Source organism: Plecotus auritus (genome assembly GCF_963455305.1).
Source record: "Plecotus auritus genome assembly, chromosome: 6".
NCBI lineage: Eukaryota > Metazoa > Chordata > Mammalia > Chiroptera > Vespertilionidae > Plecotus > Plecotus auritus.
Genome location: NC_137773.1, coordinates 126,452,362 through 126,479,931, shown reverse-complemented (window position 1 = coordinate 126,479,931; position 27,570 = coordinate 126,452,362). Strand labels below are relative to the sequence as shown.

The following is a 27,570-nucleotide window of genomic DNA, read 5'->3' as shown; positions in this document are numbered from 1 at the left end:
TTCAAGGTGGAAGTGGATTAGTATTGATTTAGAATCCTATTCAACATAAACTGTCAGTCTCCCCTTAGATGAGATGGCCTGGGAAAGCTGGCTTGGTCATTTTCATGCACACATTCAGCTGGGAACCTAGAGATACTGTAACTTTTGAAACAGAGGAAGAAGTGGTTACTCGTGTAGGCTCCTCCCAATCTGCTTGCATTCCAGATGCATCTCTGCCCTCCCCTGGCCACGGGACATCAGGCAAGTTCAGCACCCACCCAAGCCTCAATTTCCTCATCTGTATAATGATGGTGGCAACAGCATCTACCTAAGAAAGTTGCTATGAACATTAAGTGAGAAGCAGTCGGTAAAGAACCTAGCACAATGCCTGGGGATTGAAAAATGAGGGCCATCGTTCTTGTAAATATTTTTATTAACAAAACAACATCAACTTGCTTCATATTTTTCTAGGCCCTACCAACAGAACTAAGGTTTGTGGGGTACCAAGTAGTTCCTTCAGTTTAAAGGAAGCAGCAGTGAATTGTTTAAAGGGCTGTGTTTCAGCACTGGTAAAAATTGGAAAAATAACTATAACATGGAGTCTTTTCATTGATTGACATTATGCAATAAAACCCAGCGACATTCAATTACCCCTTGATTGAGCGGGGCCAGCCAAGAAGGGAGTTAGGCATTTGAAATCAACAAATTGGATTTGGTCTCTTTTGCAGGCTCAGCAATTGCTCCCTGACTAGCTCCTCACAAGATCCGAGGCGGCCCTGCTGGCTTCCTGATGCTACCAACTGACATGCTCTCTCTGTACAGAACAGTTTTTTCCTTGTTTAGGTTCTAAATGAATGATATTTGCTTCCAAAGTTAGTACAGCTACTAGACACATGCTGGCTATAAAATCTCTCCCTCCAAAGTAAGACATATGTATTTATCCATATGTATGCAACTGTTACTTAAAGGAACCTTTCTGTTATATGTACCTTCATACAGCATTCAAATATTCAGTGATATGAATTATCATGCTCAGACTACTTTGAGTTGACGTGCTTTTTCTTTATAAATGACCCCTCCTTCCTTCCACACAGTAGGGAACGAGCTTAAAGCTTCACTCCCATTTCTCCTCTTTCTCCTGCTTGCAGCCCAGTGTGGCTCATGGGCCAAATACCAAGCTATAGATCATTGGTGTTCACAAGCAGAGCAGATTTGTCAGTGATTTTTATCTCCTTGTGCCGATAAGCACAATTAACATTTACTGTAAATCAATATAATTAGTTAGCAACGGGGGAAATGTTGCTATTCAGCTGATTGCATACGAAAATAAACAATTGTTTTATTCTACCCCTCCACTCTGCCCCCAGCACACACAACTGCAGACCTAGTCTGTGTAGTTAGCTGAGGGAGCTGGCCGCTGGGGGCATGGCTGATCTGAAGTGCGTCCTAGCACCTGGAAAGCAGGTGTGTATGCAGCCGAATGGTTGTGGCAGGTGGCACTGCTCTGCTTGCTATTTTTGTTTAGACATTGTTTATTTTAAGAAAATTTTCTCAGTGTTTGTCTTAAGATAAAGATGCAGATCTATAACCTGGCCCACAGGACCCCACAATGGGGACTCCTGGCTACTTCTCCATCTCATCCTGCACCACCCCCTTTCCTGCAATATTCCAATTCCCACCCCATAGTTCTCTCCTCCCATGTGCTCTGCAACTTGCCTCTGAAGGATCTTGGTACATACTATTTCCTGCCTATTTTTTAGCAGCTTTATGAGATGTAGTTCACATACCATACAATCCATTCATTTTAAATGTACAATTCAAGTATATTTGTGGAGTTGTGCATCCATCATCACAATCAGTTCTAGGGCATTTTTATTACCCCAAAGGAAATCCTCTAACACTCAGCCACCCTCTCCAATTCTCCCATCCTCCCCAGCCCCCAGCCCTAACCTCTGTTTATCTCCATAAATTTGCCTATTCTGAACATCTCCTATGCATGTAATCAGACAAAGGGTCCTTTGTGTCTGTTTCTTTCACTAGCATAAGGTTTTCAAGGTTCATTAATGCTGATGCATGAAATAATATTCCATCCTGTGGCTGTGCCACATGTCGCTTAACCATTCACCAGCTGATAGACATCTCACTGTTTCCACTTCGGGGCTGCCGTGAACATTCTTGTGCAAGTTTTTTGTGCAGAAAAGTGTTATTTCTCTTGGGTACGGATCTAGGCGAGGAATTGTTGGATTATAGGATGGCTCTACATTAAACTATCTAAAAAACTGCCAGACTGTTTTCCGAAGTGGCTGCCCCATTTTCATTTCCACCTGCTGAATTTGTTTGAAAATTCCCATTTTCGTGTTATTCTAATTACTCTTGTTTCTCCAATCTAATCTCACTAACACTTTTATTCCAATTTTATAATCTTTTGGAATAAAGCTGTTCAAGGAGATGCGAAGTCACCAACATTGGGATAATTTCTACTCATTTTTCAAGCTGCAGCTTAAAAATCACTTCTGTAGGGAATTTGTCTTGATCATCCCACCTTCACTGGCCAAGGCTCCTTACATAAAACCTTTCTTTTCCCTCTAAACTTGAAGTTCAACATGGGCAGGAACCATCCTGCCTCATCTTTGTTTTCCACTCTTTGCACAGCATCTAGCCATCCTGTGAACTACATATCTGCTTGTTAAACATTTGTTGAGTGAATAACATATTACAAAACAATGAGGAAAAAAAAGTATACATTATCTGAGAATCACCTCTGTCAGAACAGTTGGCATGATTACTTCTTAAATCAATTTCATTTTTCTGACTTCCCACAGACCAAACTATTGAGAAACAAATATTTCAATATCTCTGCTAGGGGAGGAAGGGGTTCTACAATAAAACGATGATGAATGCTTCTATTTCCCTGCTTTGCTGAAGGTGCACACACTTCTGTTTGATGAGAAACAGGAGGAGGCTGAGGGACACAAGCAAAGTCAAGTGGACTGTGTAACATAACAGTCCTCTCTCAAATCAATCAGTGAATGGAAAAGAACAGGTTTCTGAGACGTAGGAGCTCGGGGGAGGGAGGACTGGGCTGTTCTGCTTGGCCATTAACAGGGCTACACCCCTAGAGATTTCCACTCAGTGGATCTGGACAAGGCCCTGGAATATATGCTTTTACCAAGACCCTAATGGTTCTGATGCTAGTGGTGCATGGGCTTCACTTTGAAAAAAACAACATTCATCCAGTTAATATTCTCATTATTTAACAGAAACAGTTAATGCCGGAGTTAAAAAAAAAAAAAAAAAAAATCAAGCCGAAACCGGTTTGGCTCAGTGGATAGAGCGTCGGCCTTCGGACTGAAGGGTCCCGGGTTCGATTCCGGTCAAGAGCATGTACCTTGGTTGCGGGCACATCCTCAGTGGGAGGTGTGCAGGAGGCAGCTGATCGATGTTTCTCTCTCATCGATGTTTCTAGCTTTCTATCCCTCTCCTTTCCTCTCTGTAAAATATCAATAAAATATATTTTTTAAAAAAAATGAAGCTCTTGAGTCTGACACAATTTAATCCCTGGCCCAAGAAGTCATCTGTCTTAGACAAATTACTTAATCTTTCTAAGCCTAATTCTTAATCTGCAAAGGGGGAGAGGGCAATAAAGTACCTACATTATACAGTTGCCATGGAAATTAAATCAATGAATGCCTATAAAGCACAGTATCTGACACTTGTGAAATGCTCCAATATATTATTTGCTGTATTTCATCACTACAGTATATTATTTCTAAACTATAAGAGAATGTGCACAACCAATCTTTTTCAAAGGGCTCAAGTTTTGCTTAGTAAGAAAAATACTTCCTAAGCATAAGTTAGGAATTTAAAAGGTTCATCAGTTATACAAAAGTATCATCATTGTTACTTTTAGAGATAATTTTCCAGATGGAACTTACTTTACTGACATTGTTAAACTTCGTTTATGCCTATTTCCACAATCAAGGGGTAATTAGGTCATTTCCAAAGAAGCAGAATTTGGGGTCCTGTATTGAATTACAGTTTACCATCTAGTTCACACTTCTTCCTTAGGTGTCATCTATTGAGCAGGAAGTATTGCACACATTCCCCACCCCCCAAATCTTATTTTCTCTATTAAGTAATATATTGAGCCTGGATGCTATCCTGATAGAATTTACTGTCTAAACCAGAAGTTCAGTCAATTAGGATCTATCAGTTATCTTACAGAATCAGAAGTGTTCATTGACTTGTCCAAGTCCTAATTAGTGTGTGGCTAACAAGTGTCAGGACTTTGGATACACAGAGAAGAATATTAAGATCCTCATGATAATGCAGGGGGCAGTGGAGACAGAAAAAAAATGAATAATTAAATATGTTACCAAGACAGTGAGGCTGGTGAGGAGTGCTCTGAGTGACATAAAACAGGGTGATGTGACAGAAATGTCTAAGGAAAGGGAGCTATTTCAGATTAATGGACAGGAAAAGGCTATTCCAGGAGAAGGCATTTGAGCTCACACCTGAATGGCAATAACAGGGCGCAGAATAATGTAGGGAAAGGGAACTGTCAGAGAAAAGACCCTAAGCCAAGACCATGACCATCAGGTAGGATCGAGTTCAGGAGTCAGGTTTTGAGTCCAAGTTCAGATGAGAAAGCCCAGGAGAATTTAAGGAGGAGATGTCAATAGTCTAATTTGTCATCATTTCAGGTGCCCCTCCTTTTCCTTCCCCTCTCTCTCCATGGACAGCTATTGTGAAACCCGATGGCATGGTATTTAACTGCAACATTGACTTCCACGTTTGCAGCTATGATCTCTGTCATTTCATTAGCGAACTTGTCTCATAGGCAGGCCATACAACTCCCCAGTCACTCCCCACTTTGCTTTAGAACATGTGGATATGGTTAGGTCCGTGCCCACAGAAGCCAGGCCAAGAGACTTTGTGAGAGTTTAAGAAATATGAAGGCCCAGTACACAAAATTCATGCGCTCGGAGCGGGGGGATGTCCCTCAGCCCAGCCTGCACCCTCTTGCAGTCCGAGAGCCCATCCTTAGCGCTGCTCAGAGGCAGGAGAGGCTCCCGCCACTGCCACTCCGCTCGCCAGTTGTGAGCCCAGCTTCTGGCTGAGTGGCGCTCCCCCTATGGGAGTGCACTGAAGACCAGGGGACAGCTCCTGTGTTGAGCATCTGCCCCCTGGTGGTCAGTGCGCGTTATAGAGACCGGTCATTCCGCTGTTCGGTTGATTTGCATATTAGCCTTTTATTATATAGGATTCTCTCCCATCAGGCTGAGACCAGTATATTGGTGTCAGCCAGCAAGAGCAGGGAGGGCGGGGTGTTTATTTGTCTCTTATGCGGGTTGGGGCAAATAGTTAGGCAGAACCAGGTGCAGGCAGTTGCAGGAAGCCGGGTCTAGAGCTGTTCTCCTTGGCCGCTGAGCTGTCTCTTGTGACACCTGAAATGTGAAAGCCACAGAGCGGGCAGGAGCCCGATGGGCACAATGGAAAGTGCTGAGCGCAGGGGAAAGGCACCAAGTATGCCTAACAGACATGGTTCCGGTTTTCTCGCCATAGCATCTTAGAGAGTGTGCTTAAATCTGTCCCTAGGTTGCACCAGGTGGCATTCGAGGTGCCGACCTGCGAGGGAAAGGAGCGGGAGAAGCTGGCGCTGACTGGGGACTCCTCCTCTTCGGCAGAGTTCTTCGTCACCGTAGCCGTCTTTGCCTTCCTCTACTCCTTGGCCGCCACCGTCGTTTACATTTTCTTCCAGAACAAGTATCGGGAGAACAACCGGGGTCCGCTCATTGTAAGTGGTTTGCTTTCTGCAATAACGTGTTTCTGTCCCCTCTAATTTCTTTTTCCAGTGCTTGAGGGGCTTCGGGGTTATCTGAGCCCTCAGGGCATGTATTTTAAAGGGAATCCCTTTCTTTTTCATCCAGATCTCCTGGATCTATACTAAAACATGATGTCTGTCATTCTTTTGTGCCCCTGAAAGTATTACAAGACTTGCTACCAACTCATCTGAAATAAATAATTGGAAATCTCGTGAGATCAAGGAAAGCGTAGCGAGGCTTGCTGCAGGTGTATTTATAATTCCAGCATTATGGAGGTGGTAGACCATTTTTCTCACTGGTTATTTAGATGGTGTGACTTCTGCTTATTTGAATTGCATATTCCCTTAGTATGTGGCATACTGGGCACAGAGCTGTTTAGTTTGAAAATGGAGTTCTCCCTCTCTCTCTCTCCTTCCCCACCACCAACTCTTTCCTATTTGCTTTTTCTTATACAATGGTTCATGAACTCACATGGGTGAAACCCGCATACGCCAACAGGGACACACATAGACTTAGGAGGACACAACAACTCTCAGAGGTACATGGTCATGGATAATTTTAGAAAACAAAATTTAAATTTCTCAACCTTCACATGTATGTTTACCTAAAATGTACCTTACTGAGAATTCCCTAATTAAAAAACATCTTGCTGTTTTCTTTCTTAATTACCTGCTCCCATTTTAAGAAAGAAAAGCATCTTTCTTTTTTTTAATCCCATATATTACCACACAGCAGATTGCTAGGGTGAAAAACCTTTGAGGCACTAAAGAAAGGACCATTTGAAATATCGGTATTAGTGTTGGTGTTGACAAAAGTGAATGATTATAATGCCTGGGTAATGTACTGTTTTGATATAAGAAGGTTTCCATTTTTTTTCTTTCAATAAAAATGAAAGTCCCAATCTACTTTTCAGCTGATATATCATTACAAATAATTTTTGGTGGGCTGAGTCATGTCACTCAGATGGAATTCAAAGCAATTAATGACATTACTATAACAAAATTTCAGTTATTCTCACCTACTCTTTTATGTGAGCAAGCATTCTCAAGACATATAGAAAATGAAAAATGGGAATAGAATTTATGTTGAATCATGTCTTATTGCAGACATAAATAATATTTCTCTCTCAAATATAAATGAAGTTAATTCAACACATACCTAATAACAATTTAACTTTTTAAATTTAAAATTATTTATTAAAATTTATAATACATTTATGTTGTTTTGGACAAGAACACATTCATAATATTTGTAATGATCACCCAACCCAAAAGAAAATTTTGATACTTAAAGCATTAGGGTCACTGGTAAATAAAAAGTCAAGCAAATTTAGGTATATATTTTTGTTACAAAGAAATATAATAGGGTGACTGATTAAATCCTTCCCTATCTATACTAATAAGAGAGAAATATGGTAATTGACCATCACTCCGAGATGCACACAGCCAATCAGGAGGGAATATGCAAATTAGTGGGACAAAGATGGCGGCAGCCACGGAGCCAGCCAGAGCGGGCAGGAGGCTTGGGTCACCCCCAGCATTGGAGGAAGCCAAGCTTCCCACCCACCTGGGCCAGCCGCCGAAGGAGGGGCCTGTGGACGGCGGCCACAGAGCAGGCAGGAGCCAGCAGAAGTCTTGGGTCGCCGGGGCCAGCCGCTGAGGGAGGGGCCTGAAAACAGCCCTCAGCCCCTCACCCAGGCTGGCCACGCCCCCTTGGGGTGAGGGTCCCCACTGGGGGGTGTGGCCAGCCTGCAAACAGCCATCAGCCCCTCATCCAGGCTAGCCAGGCACCCCAGCGGGGACCCCTACCCTGAAGTGGGTGTGGCCAGCCTGAAAATGGCCCTCAGCCCCTCACCCAGGCTGCCAGGCACCCCAGCGGGGACCCCTACCCTGAAGGGGGTGTGGCCAGCCTGAAAATGGCCCTCAACCCCTTACCCAGGCTGGCCACGCCCCCATGGGGTGAGGGTCCCTGCTGGGGGGCGTGGCCAGCCTGCAAACAGCCATCAGCCCCTCACCCAGGCTGGCCAGGCACCCCAGCGGGGACCCCTACCCTGAAGTGGGTGTGGCCAGCCTGAAAATGGCCCTCAGCCCCTCACCCAGGCTGCCAGGCACCCCAGCGGGGACCCCTACCCTGAAGGGGGTGTGGCCAGCCTGAAAATAGCCCTCAGCCCCTCACCCAGGCTGGCCATGCCCCCCCAGTGGGGACACTCACCCCAGGGGGCGTGGCTGGCCTGAAAACTGCCCCAGCCCTTCGCCCAGGCCAGCACCATCCCCAGTGAAGACCCCCACCCCAATGGGGGCATGGCTGGCCTGCAGACCACCACAGGCCCCTCGCCCAGGCCATCCTGTCCCCCAAGGGAACTCCCACCCTGATCTGGGACACCCTTCAGGGCAAACCAGCCAGCCCCCACCCGTGCACCAGGCTCTATCTATACTAATAAAAGGGTAATATGCTAATTAGACTGGGAGACCTTCCAGGAGATCTTCCAGGTGTTCTGAACAAAGCCATGGTGGTGGGGCCAAGGTAGAGGCGGTTAGGGGCCAAGAGGGGAGGGCAGTTGTGGGTGATCAGGCCAGGATGGGACGGCAGTTTTGAGTGATCAAGCCGGTGAGGAAGGCCATTGGGGATGATCAGGCTGGTGGGGGGCCAGTTGGGGGTGAGCAGGCTGGCAGGGGGAGCAGTTAGGGGCGAGCAGGCCGGCAGACAGAGTGGTTAGGGGCAATTAGGCAGGCAGGCAGGTGAGCGGTTAGGAGCCAGCAGTCCCAGATTGCAAGAGGGATGTCCAACTGCGGTTTAGGCCTGATCCCTGTAAACCGGCAGTAGGACATCCTTCAAGGGGTCCCAGTTTGAAGAGGGTGTAGGCAGGGCTGAGGGACACCCCCCCATGCATGAATTTCATGCACTGGGCGACTAGTCTATAATAATAAAAGCGTAATATGCTAATTAGACTGGACGACCTTCCGGACAAAGCTGGGGGAAGCCCAGGTCCCAGGTGCCAGAGGGAAGCCTGGGTCCCTGGTGCCAGAGAGAAGCCGATGCTGGCAGTGGGGAGAAAGAAGGCCTACTCCTGCATGAATTTCGTACATTGGGCCTCTAGTTCTAGTCATAAAAAAGGACGGGCTCCTCGATGAAACTTACTTAGCAGATAACAGATAATTTAAAAATGAGCCTACGTCCTAAAAGTCACAGAGGTGGTGAGGACCCGCGTGATGCCATTGCAGCTGCGCAGGGCAAGCCTTGCCAATTCCAATCCCACCATGACAGTCTGTGATTGGGGGCGGAAGAGAGGACTATTAGACCCACCTTTCATTATGAGTTAGCAGGTTAAAGCAAATCCACAGTGTGAGCAGATCTCCAAAAGGTGGCTTATACCTGAGAAAACTCTTAAAAACTAGAAAAACTGCCCTGGCTAATGTGATTCAGCTGGTTGGAACGTTGTCCCTTAACACCAAAAGATGGCAGGTTTGATTCCCAGTGGGGGCACATGTGGGAGGCAATTGATTGATGTTGCTCTCTGTCACTCCCTTCTTTTCTCTAAAATCATTTTTTTTTTAAATCTAGAAAAACATTGGTTCATATGTTAACAATTTGAACCAATCCTATTTATTCAGAAAGAGGGCTACTGATCATTACTTGGGCATTTCTGTTCTTGTTATCATCTATTCTTTTTTGTTGTTGTTTTGTGTTTTGTTTTTTTAAAATATATTTTATTGATTTTTTACAGAGAGGAAGGGAGAGGGATAGAGAGTTAGAAACATCAATGAGAGAGAAACATCCATCAGCTGCCTCCTGCACACCCCCCACTGGGGATGCGCCCGAAACCAAGGTACATGCCCTTGACTGGAATCGAACCCAGGACCCCTCAGTCCTCAGGACAATGCTCTTTCCACAGAGCCAAACTGGTCAGGGCTGTTGTTTTGTTTTTAACAAAACACTCATTTTTCTTCGTTCTGTAATTTAGGATTCTCCAAGTCAAATTCTTAGTCTGAACCAACAAAGTTACCATATGATGCTGACATGAACTAACTCAAGCAGTTTAAAGAAGTCAGGTATCGTTCTAAGCTAAAAATTAATTTATCATCTGGCTCTGTAATCCTCTAGGACATGGAATTACAGATCAGACACAGATAAGATTAATGTGTGGGAAACTGATGAGGATGGTCATGGTGTTGATAGGATAATGATAATATCAACTAGTGTTGATTGAGTTTCTACTATATGTTGAGCTTATCTATAATAATAAAAACATAATATGCTAATTAGACAAGATGGCCTTCCTTCCAGACAAAGCCGCAGCAGGTGGGGGCCAAGGCAGAGGTGGCAGAGGCCCCCTGCCATGGCAGCGGTGGGCAGGGCCAAGGCCCTTGCACGAATTTCATGCATCGGGCCTCTTGTCCTATCTAATAAAAGAGTAATATGGAAATTGACTGTCACTCCAACACACAAGATGGCTGCCCCCGTGTGGTCAAAGATGGCTGCCCCCATGTGGACACAAGATGGCCACCACAAGATGGTCAGCAGGGGAGGGCAATTGGGAGGGACCAGGCCTGTAAGGGAGGGCAGTTGGGGGCAATCAAGCCTGCAGGGAGTGCAGTTAGGGGTGACCAGGCTGGCAGAGGAGGGAAGTTGGGGGTGACAGGGCCTGCAGGGAAGGGCAGTTGGGGGCGATCAAGCCTGCAGGGGAGGGCAGTTAGGGGTGACCAGGATGGCAGAGGAGGGAAGTTGGGGGTGACCAGGCCTGCAGGGGAGAGCAGTTAGGGGGTCCCAGGCCTGCAGGGGAAAGCAGTTGGGGGGGACCAGGCCTGCAGGGGAGGGCAGTTGGGGGGACCAATCCTGCAGGGGAGGGCAGTTAGGGGTGACCAGGCCTGCAGGGAAGGGCAGTTGGCGGGGGGACCCGACCAGCAGGGGAGAGCAGTTAGGGGCAATCAGGCTGGCAGGGGAGGGCAGTTAGGGGCAATTAGGCTGGCAGGGGAGTAGTTAGGGGGTGATCAGGCTGGCAGGCAGAAGCGGTTAGGGGCAATCATTAAGGCAGGCAGGCGAGCAGTTGGATCCCAGTAGGATCGGGCCTAAACGGGCAGTTGGACATCCCTTGATGGGTCCCAGATTGGAGAGGGTGCAGGCTGGGCTGAGGGACACAGCCCCCATGCACAAATTTTGTGCATCGGGCCTCTAGTTTAATATAACAACCATAACTTATATTATTATTCACATTTTTGGATGAGGAAAGTGAAGCTCAGTTACCCAACTCTCCCAGGTCACATCCATCACTAATAGCCAAAGGGTAAAGAACTAGAACCCAGGTCTCTCCAAATCTAGGACCCAAATTCATAACCACCATGCAAGAAGGTCCAAAATTCTGTTCCAGTGGTTCTCAACTTTTCTAATGCCGTGACCCTTTAATACAGTTCCTCATGTTGTGGTGACCCCCAACCATAAAATTATTTTCGTTGCTACTTCATAACTAATTTTGCTACTGTTATGAATCGTAATGTAAATATCTGTGTTTTCCGATGGTCTTAGGCGACCCTGCTAGCGGTTCTCAACCTGTGGGTCGCGACAGGTTAAGAACCGCTGCTGTAGAGCCTAAGACCATCGGAAAACACAGATATTTACGTTATGATTCATAACAGTAGCAAAATTACAGTTATGAAGTAGCAACGAAAATAATTTTATGGTTGGGGGTCACCACAACATGAGGAACTGTATTAAAGGGTCGCAGCATTAGAAAGGTTGAGAACCACAGTGTTAGGCAGTGTGCTATGAAGTTAGAGGATGGAGGTGGCTGAGACAGATTGGCTTAGATACCTGGACAACTCCTATACTGTCTATCTCTGACTATGGAGAAACCAAGCCCTATAACCCTAGACTTCTCTTCAAATTTGATAGTCAAGGGGGAGGGGAGCTTTATTTGCCTTCAAAATCCATGTGGAGTGATGGATGATATTAGGATAATTGGAATTCCTGCTTGTGCTACCATTTATCTCTGTTGCACAGGGAAGATGTCCATGATGAGAAAGAAGCTTTTAAAATGCCTGGAACGGCCCTAGCTGGTTTGGCTCAGTGCATAGAGCATCAGCCTGCAGACTGCAGGGTCCTGGGTTCAATTCCAGCCAAGGGCATTTACCTCGGTTGCAGGCTTCTCCCAAGCCTGGGCCCTGGTCAGAGTGCTTGCAGGAGGCAACCAATTGATGCGTTTCTCTCACATCCATGCTTCTCTCTGTCTTTCCCTCTCTCTTCCACTCTCTCTAAAAATCAATAGAAAAATATCCTCAGGTGAGGAATAAATAAATAAATACCCAGGATGGAGGTGTATTATAAATCAGAAACTATGAGAATGATTCCTACACATTTGCAAGCAGTTGTGAGCAAGTATAGACAGACTGGGGCCAAGCTTATCAATGGCTATTTTTAAAAATATCTCTTTCTACTGAATATTCTTGACAAGATTGTACACTTTTAAGTAAAAATCTGAATGTCCTTAGAAATAACTTAATGTTAATGATGCTGAATGACACAATAGCAAGAAAATCGGGTCAAACAAAAGCTGCATAAGTGCCTCCTTGTGCAGATGAATGCATGCCAGTTCCCAGAGGCAGAAAGGCCACCTGGATGGTGCAGGACTGTGGAACTGAGATGTCACACCTGGTGACACCATGGTGTCACGTTCCTCTGAGTACAGTTTTAAAGCCAATCTCCTGCCTGGATCTCTGTGAAAGGATGCTGAGCCATTTTCAGATCTCGTGTCAAATAGTGACACAGTGAGGCGTTACTCTTGTTCATATTAATGTAAAGTGGGTTTTTAAAAATATCTTAACAGAGCTGACAGAATGCTTTAAGGAGTATCTAGTAAACACCAACCCACATTTTGGTGGATCCTTGTCACAGCAAGTTTGGTTTAAAGCAACTGCTCTAGGAGTTAAGGAGAATCAATGCCTACCTTAAGATACGGTAGCAAAGGAAGGAGCTGTTACTCCCAACTGCTTTTCCCTTAAAGGAGAGCGGGCCGAGCGAAGGCATTTCATGGACAAGCAGCATTTGCCATGCAGGTGCGCAGTGCACAGCAGCCCACATTCACTCATGCCCAGTCCATATCCAGTTTTCCATGTTTTCCGTCAGCCTCGACACAGTCTTGAGAGAGCAGGAGAGCAGCCAGAATCAGCCCCCTTCTGCAGTTTCCTTTAACTCACTTTCATTGAGCCCAGCGTTGGAAAACGAGGCCTTGGGAGATGAGAAGCTCGCCTGTGGTCAGAGGACAAGTGAATGGCAGAGCGAGGGCTCCGACTCTGAGGCTAATGGCCTTGAGGGCAGGGGCTCAACTCCGAGTCCAGGGTTGTAATCCCCCTGCATGACCTACTGTTGAACAGTGGGAGCCTGTTACTTCATCTGTGGAATGAAGCTGATAACGGTGCACACTCACAGGGCTGCGGACAGCAAAGGAAGAGCTCGTGCCTGCAAAGCACTCTGCACAGGGAAAGGCACGGAAGTGATAAATTAGCAGCATCTATTGTAACACTGTTGTTGTCGTTAATGTTAATTATTCTCCTGCCTGTCACTGGGTGGTACCTTAGTTGAATGGAGGGAAATTGCAGCCACCCTCCTGTGACTGTCTGCAGGCCTCACAGTTCTGCTTTCCCCGGTCTCTCCACCCCAGGCTATGCCTCCCCCATGCCCCCCCCAAGGGTAGAGTTTGACTCAGGACGACTTCTAAGACCCCAGTTGATAGGTTGAGCATCCAATTAACCTTTCTGTTCCTGGAGCCCCACTCCATCAGGTCACTGGAAGGTGGATCTTTACCTCCCCAAACAAAATAAGGCTCCTCATTCTCAAGTACAGGCTAAAACCATCACCAGGGGAGGAAAACAGGTGGCAGGCACCGAGAGAGGTGCTCAGAGAATCGAATGCTAATTTCTATCAACTGCATCTTTACTTGGCTGTCATCAGAGATGGAAATCAGACTTCGCAGTCTCTGAGCTTTCTGTAAATTGCTGAAGAATCTCTCCCTTCCCTCTCAAATCTCCCCCTCCTCTCTCTCCCTCTCTCTCTCTCTCTCTCTCTCTCTCTCTCTCTCTCATCATCATGTCAGTTTTACTTCATGTCTAAGTGTATTTTATTTTAATTTGTAATAAGTATGTTTCCACAGGCAAAGCAGCGCGTATATACTAGTATTGGTGGATTAGTAATTATGGCTCTGCCACAAATGAGTGATAGGAAGCAAGTAGCTGGGCTCTGGTAATCTAGGGAGGAAGCATACCCTGCTAGAAGCCAGGCACTCCCTCCCCAGGTCCCAGTGGGAATGCTAATACTAAAGACAGCTCCAGAGCATCTGATGGTTGGCGAGAGGATGAATGAAAGAGACCGGACTTGAAGTTCTGCCCAGGTACAGTGTATCTGATGCCAAAAATAATAACACCATTTGAAGCCCCCAAAGTATACATCTTGTCAGTCCAGACACACCTGTTCGAATCTGACACTCTTGTGATGTGTGTGTGTGTGTGTGTGTGTGTGTGTGTGTGTTTCTACCTCCTCACTCTCTGAAACAAGAACTATTGACATTACAAAAGGGTATGGACCTAACTTTAACTGATTCTTAATCTAAATATAATCTATACATTTTGCATCAACAAATACATTTTTTGCAGAATTGGCACCACAAATGAAGGCAAATTAATCTGTTTAAAGTGTTCCCAGCACACCATCAACACATTTTATCGGATTTTACATCCTCAGCTTCTTTATATTTAGCAGATTCTATTTTTTAATTTTATTGAGTTTATTGGAGTGAGTGGGTCAAAGGATAGTGGAGAATTTCTAAGCCCCATTCGTTTTTGTTTCAGGGAATTCATCATTTCAGGGAATTCATCATTCAGTTAGAAAATTCAGGACCTGGTGGAAACTTAGCAAAGCCCACATGTGTCTTTCCTGTGTATTTCTTTTTTCATTTAAAGAACCATAAAATGTGAAATGTAAAAAAAAAGAAAGAAAGCAATGCAAAATGCGCCTATTCCATGCCAAGCACCCCCAGAAGATACCATGCCCCCTTTCTGATAGAGACCAGTGTTCTCAGCTGGGGGCGGTGGCACTTGGTGGGCAACGTCTGGAGACATGTTTGCTGTCACTACTGGTGTTGCTGGCATCTATTGGTAGAGGCCAGAGATTTGGCTAAGCCTCCACAGACCACAGGAGCACCCACCACAGCAAAGAATTACCCAGCCCCAAATGTCAACAGTGCTGAGGATGAGAAACGTGGTTTACAGCAACAACCAGCAGTCATTGAGTACCCACTGTGTGCCAGGCACTGCACAGCACTTTTTACATGTCTTCTTTTTAAATCCTTAAGCTAACCTTTTGAATTTGGTATTTTAATTCCCATTTTTGAGATGAAGCAAATGCGGCTGAAGACATTTAAAAGTCTTGCCTCAGGTTACTTGCCCCAGAGGCAATTCAGGTCTATCTGATCTTACCTCAGAAACTGCTTCATTTTTTCCTGAATTCTTCCACTGTTGTGGAACTCTCTACCCCTCACTGAGTTCATTTCTCTTGGTCTTTGGACCTCACATCTGAGTCTGGGCTACCCACCCTTAGGCTCCCTGTCTCCTTTTTCCCCTCTCTATACCTACTCCTTCCCTCCCCTCCTCCCCCCCACCACACACACACACACACACACACACACACACACAAAATTGAAACTTCAGTTTTGTAGCCTTTATTCAAAACTCTGTCTTCTGTTCTAGCTGACATACTAGAGAGGGAAATGGTGCTACCCCAGTTTTTCAACCAATTTTAGGTGTTACCCCTGAAAGAACATTTCTGTTTTCCCAGAAGACTTTGAGAACTTCTACACTGCTCCCAGCTCCATCTTCAACTAGGAAATGTGAGCCAACGTGAAGGTTTCCAAGCAATTCAGGGAACTAGTGAAAACTCGGGGCTACTAGTCATTTCAACAACAAGGATAGGGGCAAAGGCATTTCCTTATTTAATGAATAGCTATCTATATATTTTTTAATTTGTCTTATATTTTTTTCTAGTACCCTTAGACATTACTGGCTTTTAGTTTTTGCTTTTCAATCAAACAAATTTATGTGGTGCTTCCGTTTTCCTCAGAAGACAAAGCTCTGCCTTGGACTTAAGAGTAGCCACGGCTGGTTAGGCCCCTGAGCCCATGCCATGTGCTCAGCCTGGGGACACACAGCAGAATGAGACCTGGCTCCCAGCCTCATCAGACCTGCCTCATTCCCATCACCATCACCAAAATCTGCCATGGAGAGTCAGGGGCCACTGCTTAAGAGTGCAGGTTCTGTATCCAGACCGCCTGGGCCTGAATCTGAGTAACACCTTGTATCATCTGTGTGACCTTAGACAGGTTATAGAACTTCTCTGTGCTTCCATTTTTTTTTGGGGGGGGGGGTTGCCTGGGAAATAGAGATAACAATGATTGCTAACAATAATGTGTTAGTCATATTAAAGGAGCATTGCACCTAAAGCATTAGAACAACATCAGTTACACAGCAGGTGCTCATTAATTTGAGCCATTATTTCCACCAGCCTGGTATTATTATTACCCTGGTCCATACTGTGCTTTTATGTAGCTGGTGTCTATTAATCTCTGTGAAATGATTGGCTAAAAAACAAGTGGAGAAGTATAAACTCCATTGACTTTCTCATCTTGAAAAATGCTTTGGAGTGTTTCTTGTTGCACGGTTAACATCAAACACTCTTTCTTATTATTTTTGATTCTTTGAGCTCCAAATTCAGCATAAGCTGCTGTCATGACAAACAAATGCAATCAGTCCCACGATGTCACCCTGTCCCCCACCACTCAGTGTCCTCCCTTTAGCTCCCCCTTTGGCGTGCTGGCACTCAGGCCTCATACTTGAGGGAAGGAGGAGAATGAACACAGCTTCATTAAAGTAACCAGGCTCCAGAGAACAGGAACTTGAGTCCCTTATCAACTGGCAAAGCTGAAAATAGCAGGAGAGTGTGAAGAGCACAATTGTGTAACATGAAGAAACTGGAAAATGTGATTGTTTGGAGGCATCCAACTGAGAAACTGGGTCAGACGTTCACCCTCCTCCTATCAGGTTTTGAAAGTGGTGAGATATTTCCCACTCCACTTCCCCCACCCAGGATGGCAAAAATACCCTTACTATTTGCTAAGTTTATGTCTTTGATTTCAGAACAAGCAGACTCTCACACAGCAGCTTTGGATCGCTAGGGCACCTCAGCAGTTTAAGGGTACCTCGCTCTAAGACCCCTGGTTCATTAAACTTTCAAATAATGGTCATGAAGTCCAGAGCTTGGATCATTTTGCAGCCTTTCTCACAGCTGGGCATCTTCACTTCCATTGCTTATTAGCAGGACCCAAATCAAAGCTACGAGCCACACAAGGAAGTACTCCAAAATTTGCTCAGGTGTGCCCTCACTGGTGTGGCTCAGTTGGTTGGGCGTTGTCCTGTGCACTGAAAGGTTGCCAGTTCAATTCCTGGTCCCAGGGTAGGGGGCTTGCAGGAAGCAACCAATCGATGTTTCTCTCTGAAAAATCTTGTTTTAAAAATTTGCCTAGGTAACATGGAGGAAGTGATGAGAAAGTGACACTAGTAAAACTGGCTTTGATCCCTTATGAAGGAAAATGGTTTCTGGAAATACCTGAGAACTTGGCCAAGATATGATCTCACCTTCCCTCAACCACCTACCTCTGAGACCTGGAACTTTGCATCCGCCTCCATGTTGTTCTCAACTGTCTAAGAAATATCGAATTGATTCCTATATTATCTCAAGAAATAGCCAGCTAAGACTGAATTGCCATGGGTTTTATTTGAGGCCTAGGAGTCCACTGGCAAATTGACTAGCCACACCTATGGACACAAAACTATGTAATATTGACAACCTAGAAATTAAAAGACAAAAAATATATATTATAATGGAAAAAGAACTTTAGCAAGATTTCAGTTGAGGCTAGAGGAAACAGAGCTTAAATGTCATTGTTTCAGCTGCCATTTATTCTTGAGTGCTTTTCATGGACCAGAAAGTAAATAAAATAAAAGTAACCTTGTTTAATTTTTCCAAACACCGTTAAGGTGCCCATTTTACAGATGTTGAATCAGATTTACAGAGACTGAGTAACTTGTTTGGTGATGCACAGTGAGTGAGCCTCCAGACATGCTCGTCCCCACTGTGCTATGCCGTCACCTCATTTTTACCTGGGAGGAGGAAAATGAAAATTCAAGAACGTCCACCCTGGAGCTGAAAGTAAAATCAATAAGACAAGACAAGACATAGCAGGATATAAAAGCACAATAGAAGTGTGTTTGTTATTACCAGTATAGAGACATCATGTAGGAACCCACAGGAAAGAGCATGTATGATTGGCTTGTGAGGTCAAAGAAAGTTGATGGGGTCCATAAGACTTGACAAAGAATAGCAACTAGCTGGATGGAAAGGAGAGTATTTTGAACATATTAAAAATAGGGGTGTATATTGTAATAGACACTAGTTTGGCCTGCTGGCTTCCTTCCCTGGAATAACCAGCCCTCTCCCTCTCGCATAGCCTTGCTGGACTGTCGATCAATAACATAAGAGGTCAAATGACTCAAGCAAGGCCATAAAAGTCTCCTCTGGGATTTATCTCTGGAGTGAAGTTCTTCTTCCTCTGAAACTGCTAGGTAGAAGATGTGAGTCTAAATGGTGGCCACATTGTGCACAGTGTGGAAGGACTCTGTAAATAATAAAGCTAAGCAGAGATACACAGCTCCTAGATATGCAGAGAAAAAAAGGTGGAGAGAGAAAAAACACACACCAATAACAACAAAAATAAAGATAAAAATAAGCAGTGGATTTGGCCATACCTGAAGCCACATACAGTCTAGAGCTTTCCAGTTACATGAGCTACTGAATTTCTCTTTGTGCTTGCTTGTTTGATTGGGTTTCTAATACTTGCCAAATGAAATGATTGTCATCAATACATCATTTCTACTTCTTTGTAAAAAAAGTTATAAGAACCCATATATCAAAAGATAGTTACTGATATTCAATAACAGTTCTCTAGTATGGTTGTTGTTAGGTGCTAAGCATATAGTAAATGCTTAATAATAGTTTATTTATTTATTCATAAGACCAAGAAAGAATAAGATAAAATACTGGTAGTCTGGTAGTACTTCTATATTCGTTTTTAACACTAGCTTTTTCTTTTTATTGAATTTATTGGGGTGGCATCCTATATAATAAAAGAGTAATATGCAAATTGACGCTAATGGCAGAACGTCTGGTTGCTATGATGCGCACTGACCACCAGGGGGCAGATGCTCAATGCGCTTCCACAGGGGGAGCGCCACTCAGCCAGAAGTTGGCTCATGGCTGGCCAGCACAGCGGTGGTGGTGGGAGCTTCTCCTGCCTCCGCAGCAGTGCTAAGGATGATCCCCTGAGGGCTCCTGGGCTGCCAGAGGGATGTCTGACTGCCAGCTTAGGCCCAATCTCCTGGAGAGCGGGCCTAAGCCAGCAGGTGGGCATCCCCCGAGAGGTCCCGGACTGTGAGAGGGCGCAGGCCGGGCTGAGGGACCCACCCTCCCCCCGCCAGAGTGCATGAATTTTCATGCACTTGGCCTCTAGTTGGTTAATAAAATTATATAGGTTTCAAGTGTACAGTTCTGTAATACATTATCTACATATTGTATTGTGTGTTCACCACCCGTCAAGTCTCCTTCCATCACCATTTATCTCCCCTATACCCTCTTCTACCTCCCCTCATTCCCTATTTCCCTCTGGTCATTCACCATACTGTTTTCTGTCTATACGATTTGTTTTGTTTTTTGTGGTGTGTTTTTTTTTCTTAATCTCTTAACTCTAGTTTTTTTCCATTTGTAATAGCTGCATAATATCCCATTATAGTGAGATAACATGAATTATTCAGTCAATTTTTTTATTGTTGGACTTTGAATTTTTCATGGCTTTGAATTTTTCTCTCATAAACAATATTATGATCAGCCTTGCACTTCAATTTTGACACATTTTATTTTTTATTGAATTTATTGGGGTAACATTGGTTCGCAAAACCACACAGGTTTCAAGTGTACAACTCAACAGAATATCATCTGCACACTGTGTTGTGCACCCACTACCCCAAGCAAAGTCTCCTTCTGTTCCATGACACCCCCTCTTTGCCCATCTCCACTACTCGCACCCCCTTTCTCTCTGGCTATCACCACACTATCGTCTGTTGACACACATTTTTAAATCATTTCTTTCGGATAAAACTCTGAAATCTATTGTCTTCCTGATTTTTAAAGCTCAAGTTTCTGTTTTAAACACCTATAAAACATATCCCAACAGATTACACCCAATCTGAATGAAAAATTTGGATTTCAACTTTTGACTCTACCCTAAACCCTGCAATACTGGAGAAGAGAAATTAAAAAAAAAAAAAAAAAAAAAAAAAAAAAAGATCTACAAAGAATTTTCTTCCCAGAGAGGAAACATAATTTTTTTAAACTTGTTGTAAGAAGGTTGCCACTGAAACATTTGCTTTGAAACTTAAGAGACTAAGGGGCAGAAAATATTCAATCAAGTCACGTTTAAGTATGCTGAAGCTCAGGCTTTAATCACCAGTGAGAATTCCCCACATCAGGCATTAATCTGCATGGCAGCGAAAGCTTAGCCCAGTGCTGTGCTCTGCATACCCCTACATTTGGCAGTGTCCTGTCTCACTGAGGCTCAGTAAGTGAAGTTCAAGACCATTAATTGCTCCTCTGGGCACAAGCAGAAGTAAACACACATGCAAAAATTCCATGTGATGAGTTTTTTAAATAATGGGATGCTTTGTCAGTTTCACCCTGGGCTGTCCCCAGTGTATGAGGCAAGCAAGCCAGCAGATGCTCAGGGAGCAGCAATGGTCGGTAGGTGTCTTGGCCCAGCCCCGCCCGCTGCAGTGGGCCTCCCAAGAGCTTCTGCATAAACGTGGCGATTCCTTTCAAACCCCAGGTAAGCTGTATCCCACAGCCTTTCCTAGTTTTAGTTTTATTCTTTTTCTTTTATTTATTTATTTTTAGACTTGTTTCTGTAAATTGTTGATTCAGGATTGAAAAAAACCCAAGACCAAACTACATGGGATTAATGTCCCTGATTAGAAGATCCGACTGCTTGGGACCCTATTCTGGGCTTTCTGACATCCCGGTGCCTTAAGGATTGGCAAAATGATAGCGAACAGACTGGGTGAGGGGCCGTGGAGAGAACTGATTCAGATTAAGTCAAATTTATGGAGACTTTTGATGGAGTGGTCTCCTACCTCCTGACTTCCATTCTGCATCATCATAAACGCAGCTGTGTTTAGGCATTAGCCACCTCTGCTTAATAGAAAATAGACTCCTCACTCCAGCATTGGAGGCCCTCCTAAGCCACGACCCTTCACCTACTCTCCAGAGCCATCTTAAACCATTCCTTACAGCTCATGTTTTAGCCAAACTGAACTGCTTACCATTCCCTCAGCATGCTGCACACATTTCTATTTCTGCATAGTTATTGAGTACCTGCCACCTGAAGGTCTTCCTTCCCTCCCCCATCTCAGCCTATCAAAATTTGACTCATCCTCAGAGAACCATCTCAAAAGCTATCTGTTCCATGAAGAATTTCTTCACTGTCTACATCCTTCCTTCTGAAGATATATGAATTCTCCCTCCTCAGATCTCCACAGCTCTGTGTGGAAGTCTTTGTGTGTAAACCATTCCTGCTTTGTACTTTAGTTAGATGTGGTTTTATCTGATTCCACCACTAAACATTAAACATCTGAAGGGTAAGCACAATTTCTAACACATTGTAGTTCTCTAAAGTCAGTTCTAAAAGTGAAATTAATGACCTTCCACACTGGTCAGGAAGGATAGGATATGTGTAAGCATTCGTCAAGTTCCTACTGTGTGCCAGGAGCTGTAGTTAGCACTGGCTGTACATAGCAAATGTATATTCCAAAAGAAACATAGAAAATGTGGGGAGCAGCTAAAGTGTTTGGACAGGTTCAAGCCTAGGACTAATGAGAGGGCGCAGTCCTCTCATTGCCACATGCAAATCCCAGCTTGGAGGGCAGGGCCCTCCCAGCACAATTATAGCCAACAGCTATAGTTGTAAGCTTGAACCTATGGTCTGAACACATGGCCCCACGTGCCTAAGTGATATAGGCTGCAAGTAAACAAAGCTTGATCAGGTGCATGTAATTGAGTGGGATTGAAACCCACGAGAATGTTGTAAAAGTCTTTATCACGCCCTTACTTTGCCTCGTGGCATCTGCTATAAAATAAAGACACGGCTTGTGGGCGTTGACGCTGTCTCTCAGAGAAGTAGCGTCCCATCGAGACCCAGCTTTCATTCTCTTGTCTGTCTTTTCTAAGCCTTTCACCACCCCCACTCAGGGTCACCCTTGGCCGTGCCGGTGCAGCACAAGAAAGAACTCCCCAAAATACAAATATGCACTATCTAGATCTGGGTCTATAGATATTGGAGATATCCATTGGGACTGCTACACTTTAAGCAACAGAACTTCATAAATCCCAATAAACATCATTGTTAAGACAATGCCTCACCTCAGAAGAAACTGAGCTTGCTATTTCAAAGTACACACGGCATTGTATTAATCCTTGCTCCTCTTTGACAAGTGAAATTTGCTTTAATTCATACCTTTCAGTTAAAAGAAGTATTCATAATTGTGCTTCATCAAGGTGAATTCAAATTTTTAAACTTCTGAAGCATCATTTCAGCCTCTGGTTACTGATGCTTCTCTGCTTCCTGGTTGTGGGAGGTGATTAGGTAAATATGTAATCAGAAAACTAAAGAATTACTCTTGAGTAAGAGCCATTCTCTTAAAGAATATGAATTTTCCCCAGAGAGCAGTAGAGAATTGGTAATATTCTGTTTTCAAAATTCAGGTAATTTCCAAATGCTTGTAAAGTAACAGAAACCTCTTTTCTACTATGTCTAATAAGATAAAGTTAATTCACAAAGATGTTTAACTCTTGCTGATATAAAGTAATTTGGTGATAGACTATGTATGAATGAATTCCTGAAGTGGATGGAAGATAAGTCAACTTATTTCTCTAAAACAAATGAAATTTTCTGGAGAAAATATTTTTCTGGCTGGACCAGGTGACCCCACCCACATCTGTGATCGCAGGACAATGCCACATTTTTACTTTTCTGTGTCAGCTTCCTGTGCTGGAAAATGAAAATCTTGAAAATAGGTCTAGTTTTGTTGCTTCTGAAGAAGCTGCACTAAGTAGGAAATAGGAATTCAGTAAACTCTTATTAAAGGAATAAACTCCAAGCTCCAATTTGCCTGTATATGCCTCCTTAACTATAATTCAGACTTTTAGTTTAAGCTAATCATACATATATCTGAGAGATCTTTATGCTGACATATGTCCACTTTCAGTTGTAATTCAACTTAAAATCTTTCCAACAGGCCTTCCTTTTCATCAAAATTCCAATTGTCTATGCTTTTTTGGTATATCCCCTTAACTGCCTCTTTTGCTGTGAGATTATTCAAACTCTCCTCTTCTGTCTTAAACATTGTTCTTGCAACAAAGCTCGATGCCTGCTGACATAAGGTAAGGCGTTAGGTAGCCTGTGTCTCACCTAAGCCTGTGTCTCTCCATCCTCTTTTGCTCTCTCATTTAATCTTTATCTCTCCAAACCAGAAATACTCCCTTCCCCCAAAGCTCTTGAATTAGGGGAAAAGGTCAGAAATTAAATGTTATCTCATCATTCTTGTTTGGAAATGTGGAATCCTCACTGGTTTGTGAAAGTGGGAAATAGGTAGCCATTTTCCCCATCTAAACCTGAACAATAGCCAAGTAGAAGTGAAGGGATAGATTTAAATGAGAACGGCTCTTATTAAATCAGCCCAAATCAAAGCTGATTTTACTGCAGGAACTGTACGCCTGACAAGGTGTAATTATAAAAACTTGATCTCCTGCTGCCTTTATGCATATTCACTTTATGAACTTAGACCCCTAGAAGCCTCCCAGGACTGCCTTCCCATTTTTAATAAGCACTGAGAATGAGGAGCTTCCTGAAGGAATTAAATGAGGGAAGAGTTTTTTGTGTTTTGTTTTGTTTTTAGCTTAGCAACAACATTAAGACAAAGAGGCAGCTATTCTGCTGGGTTGTGTGTGTGCTCTAAGAGCTACAAAAGAAGTGAACCTCAGGAGCGTCAGCAAAGGCCTTATGGTTTGACAATTAGGGGAACAACTGATCCATCAGGGGGAAACAATCTTATTATTAATTGCAACTTCTAAATAACATCACTGGGTCTCTGTGCAATTGCTGGGAATACTTGTTTTTGGGAAAAGGAGGGTGTTTCCGAGAACTGTCCATAGATTTGGTAATGCAGAGCCCGGGCTACCAGCTGGATCAGGTTCCAGTTGAGGAGTTGCTGTAATGGGCCACACAAAACCAGCCAGGTGAGGGGAGAGCCGGAATCAGCTCAGGCTGGCAGGTGATCACACCTGCTCATCCCACATGGCTGCCAACCTCAACACTTTGCTCTGCCAGGTTGAATCACACTTTAGGGAGCCTCTTAAAGAAGGAAGCCAGGGCTGTTGAGAGGCTGGTTTCTAATGCCATTTCCCCCAACTGCCCCCCCCCCAAATAAAAATTAATGCTGTGACACTCTCAATTCTATGAGTTTTTAAGAATTTAAAACTGCGGATAAAATCATGAGTGCTGTGAGCAGCTTTGAAATCATTCCTTTCTTCACCCTCCGTCTTACCAATAGAGGCTCAAAGAAGTTGTCACTTGCCCACAGTCACTCAGATTGTTCCAGAAAGCTCCATTATCACGTAGCACATCCAAGGCCATGCAGAAAGGGCTCATGCTGCCACCCTGCAATCCCATTATTCCATGTCAGTCTGGTTCAGGGCAGAGGTTGGGTGAAAAGGATTATGGGTTGTGCTGTGAATTTTCTTGTCCTCATTTACGTCAAGACAATAGCTGACTTTGGGACAGGATGCCTCCACCGAAGCTGGGATAGATTTAACTCTATTTTGCAAAGAATATTTACTTCCAACATGCACTGGGTTTGGAGCTCCCAGGTGGGTGCATTAGTTGGTGAAGCCATTAGTTGAATGTCAGGGCTATTTTTCTTTTCCCCTCTTAGAATCTGGGCTCTTTTCTTTCCCTGCTGTGGATGATTAAATCTAAAATATTTATGTGGCTTTATAATAACTATTCAACATTTCATGCACCTGATATTTGCCAAAGTGCTTGACAGTCAGTGTTTATGAACATGAAAATAATTGCTAAGAAATCTGAACTGTGACATTTTGGGGGGCAAGTCCCTTTGGGGCTACGCAGGGTGTTCCTGGGAACTATGTTGGGGCCAGTGATTCTGAGTGAAATTTATTGGCCAAATTCTGCCTGTGGCCTCAGACTTGAAGGTCCCCCTAGTTTACCAGGCTTTGTCTCAGGAATCCTGAAGGACAGTATGATATTATGCATCCCATTCCCTCATCAAGCGTTTACTAAGGATCAACTAGGGGTTTGGGATGAAGAATTAATACGACTGCCCAGATGTTCCTGCCGTGACACCTGGGATCCAGCCTTAACTAGAACTGGACAGGAGATGGCAGGGACCAGGGGACAGGAGGTGGGGGGCATGGGGGAATGTGAAATCTGGCACAGGCTGGGAACATTTGGTTGTCACTACTGGAGGGGGTACTACTGGCACCTAGTGGTAGAGGCCCGGAATGCTGCCAAACATTCTAAGGTGCAGGATACCCCAGCACAACAAAGAATTTTCCAGTCCAAATGTCAGTCACGTGGGGGTGGAGAAACCCAGTGTGAGCCTTATTTCTCTATTATTATTATTATTTCTGGTTACACATCAGCCTGCCCCACTATATTGTAAGATCTTTGAGTGCAGAGACCATTTCTTATTTTTTGCTATATCTTGGCACCTGACACATATAACACAACTCAGTACATAGTGTTGAATGAATTAGTGAAGATGGTACCTGGTCCCTCAGGGAGCCCATGATTCCAGGGGTGGAGGTAGATAAATGGTCAATTCAGGGATAAAATATGTCTGGTCTTCAAAGTACAGTAACGCAAAAGCTCTTTTGTGTGGCCTTATAATTTATCATTCAGATACATACCCTTTTGCTACTCAAAGTGAGCTCTTTCAAATAATTAAGGCAGGACAGCAGGTGACACCTGCAGCAGACCATCCCACACAAACCAGGACACATGTCTGATAACCCTGACCTCAGCCCACACACGACGGCACACCCCCCAGAACCAGGTGCCAATGGGTCATGGGATTCAGCACCACACCCAAGAGCTATGTATGAGATATCTAGAATGTTCCATTGGGGGCTGATGATGTTGACATGACATATCGCAATGCCAAAAAAAAGCTAATAAGAATAAATAAATGAAAGTTTGTGAGGGATTTGTTCTTCATTCCTGCCCTTGATTTCACACCCACCCTCTGCTAAATGCTCCGAGATCACAACTTTCTCTACTGCTTCTTGAACCTCCACCCACCAACTCTCCAGCCTCCGGATTTTCCTTCTTCCGTGATCTCCCGGCTCCCTTTTTTATTACAAAGATGTACACTGTCTTAGCTCGCATATCCACACCCATTAGCTTTGTTAAGCCACCAAGGGGTCCTCCCTGCTCAGGAACCAGGGAGAGATTGTAGGTACAAATAGCCTTTCCCAGACATGGTTCCCACAGCTCCCAGCTGCCCTGTGGCTTCAGACAGAAAGGCAGGCTTAATCTGACCTGGGGTGTGGGCAAAGCTCCGCAGAGCAAATAATATGTAAGCAGACTCTCAGTTTACTCTAAAGACACTTACCCATCGAGCCCATAGACACACAACAGAAGGTCTGGGCCTCCTGTTTTCTGGGCGGGTGGAATTCTCTTCATTCAGCAGCGAGCATACATTGCTAGGGGGTCAGGAAGCTCTTACGCAGAAACTTGCTAAAGAGTGAAGTAAAGACTAGGTGAGGTTCTGACTTCTCCAAGCCTAGACTTTGAAAGAAACACTGAGGCTTCGAGTTAATGTTCTTTTCCTTTTGTACTAAACTCTTTTTCAGTAAACAACAATTGTTTATCATCTTTAGGGCAGTTATTGTGGAAATTAGTGCCTACTTCTTTATGATCCAAAGTGTCATGGTTTTATTAAGAACAAATATTAGTGACAATAAAGGTACTATGTTTAATTTTAGGTAAAATAACTTTCTTCATTCTGTAGTCCCATCTGACACACTACTGCAGCAGAGAAATCCCCAGCTGAGACTGTAACATACATTTCTTCTGAGACTAGGTTAAGAAGATCCTCCTCGGCTCCAGTTCAGCGGCACCCATCACCTGGGTGTAGATGTAGAGACTTCACAGCTTTGTGAGTTTGATACCAAGTGAACCTTTCAGATTAGATGCTACTGGTATTTGAGATATTCTGTTCCAGCCAGCTTTCTGCGAGTCCATGAAAGAAACACCAGATGGTGATTTGTCTGAGGTAAGGGAACTGGAGCTAATTTTAGAACATTCTTGGCCATTTCTCTTACCCAAAGCTAGGAAGGGAATTCTCAGTTGGAATGACTTTCCAAGTTTCAAGAAGTAGCTGTTTGATTTCCTTAAAAGTGTGCCATCATTCTGCTTAGCAGTATGTCGGGCCAGACCACAGCATTGCATGCAGAGAGAACGTGTTACTAAATCTTCCTCCAAGCATTGGAGAACGCATCATCTATCAGGACAAAGGTGGGCCTCCCAAACCTGTGGCCCACTGAC

General features: G+C 44.2%; 1 protein-coding gene across 2 annotated transcripts in view; it reads left to right on the top strand.

Annotated features, from left to right (window-relative positions):
• Positions 1 to 27,570, top strand: part of SYNPR (synaptoporin) — a 300,995-nt gene that overhangs the window by 251,175 nt on the left and 22,250 nt on the right. For both annotated transcript variants that reach the window (XM_080671519.1, XM_080671520.1), the window contains one exon: positions 5,578 to 5,776. In XM_080671519.1, the coding sequence (XP_080527645.1) occupies positions 5,578 to 5,776 (199 nt within the window). The remainder of the gene's footprint in view (positions 1 to 5,577; positions 5,777 to 27,570) is intronic.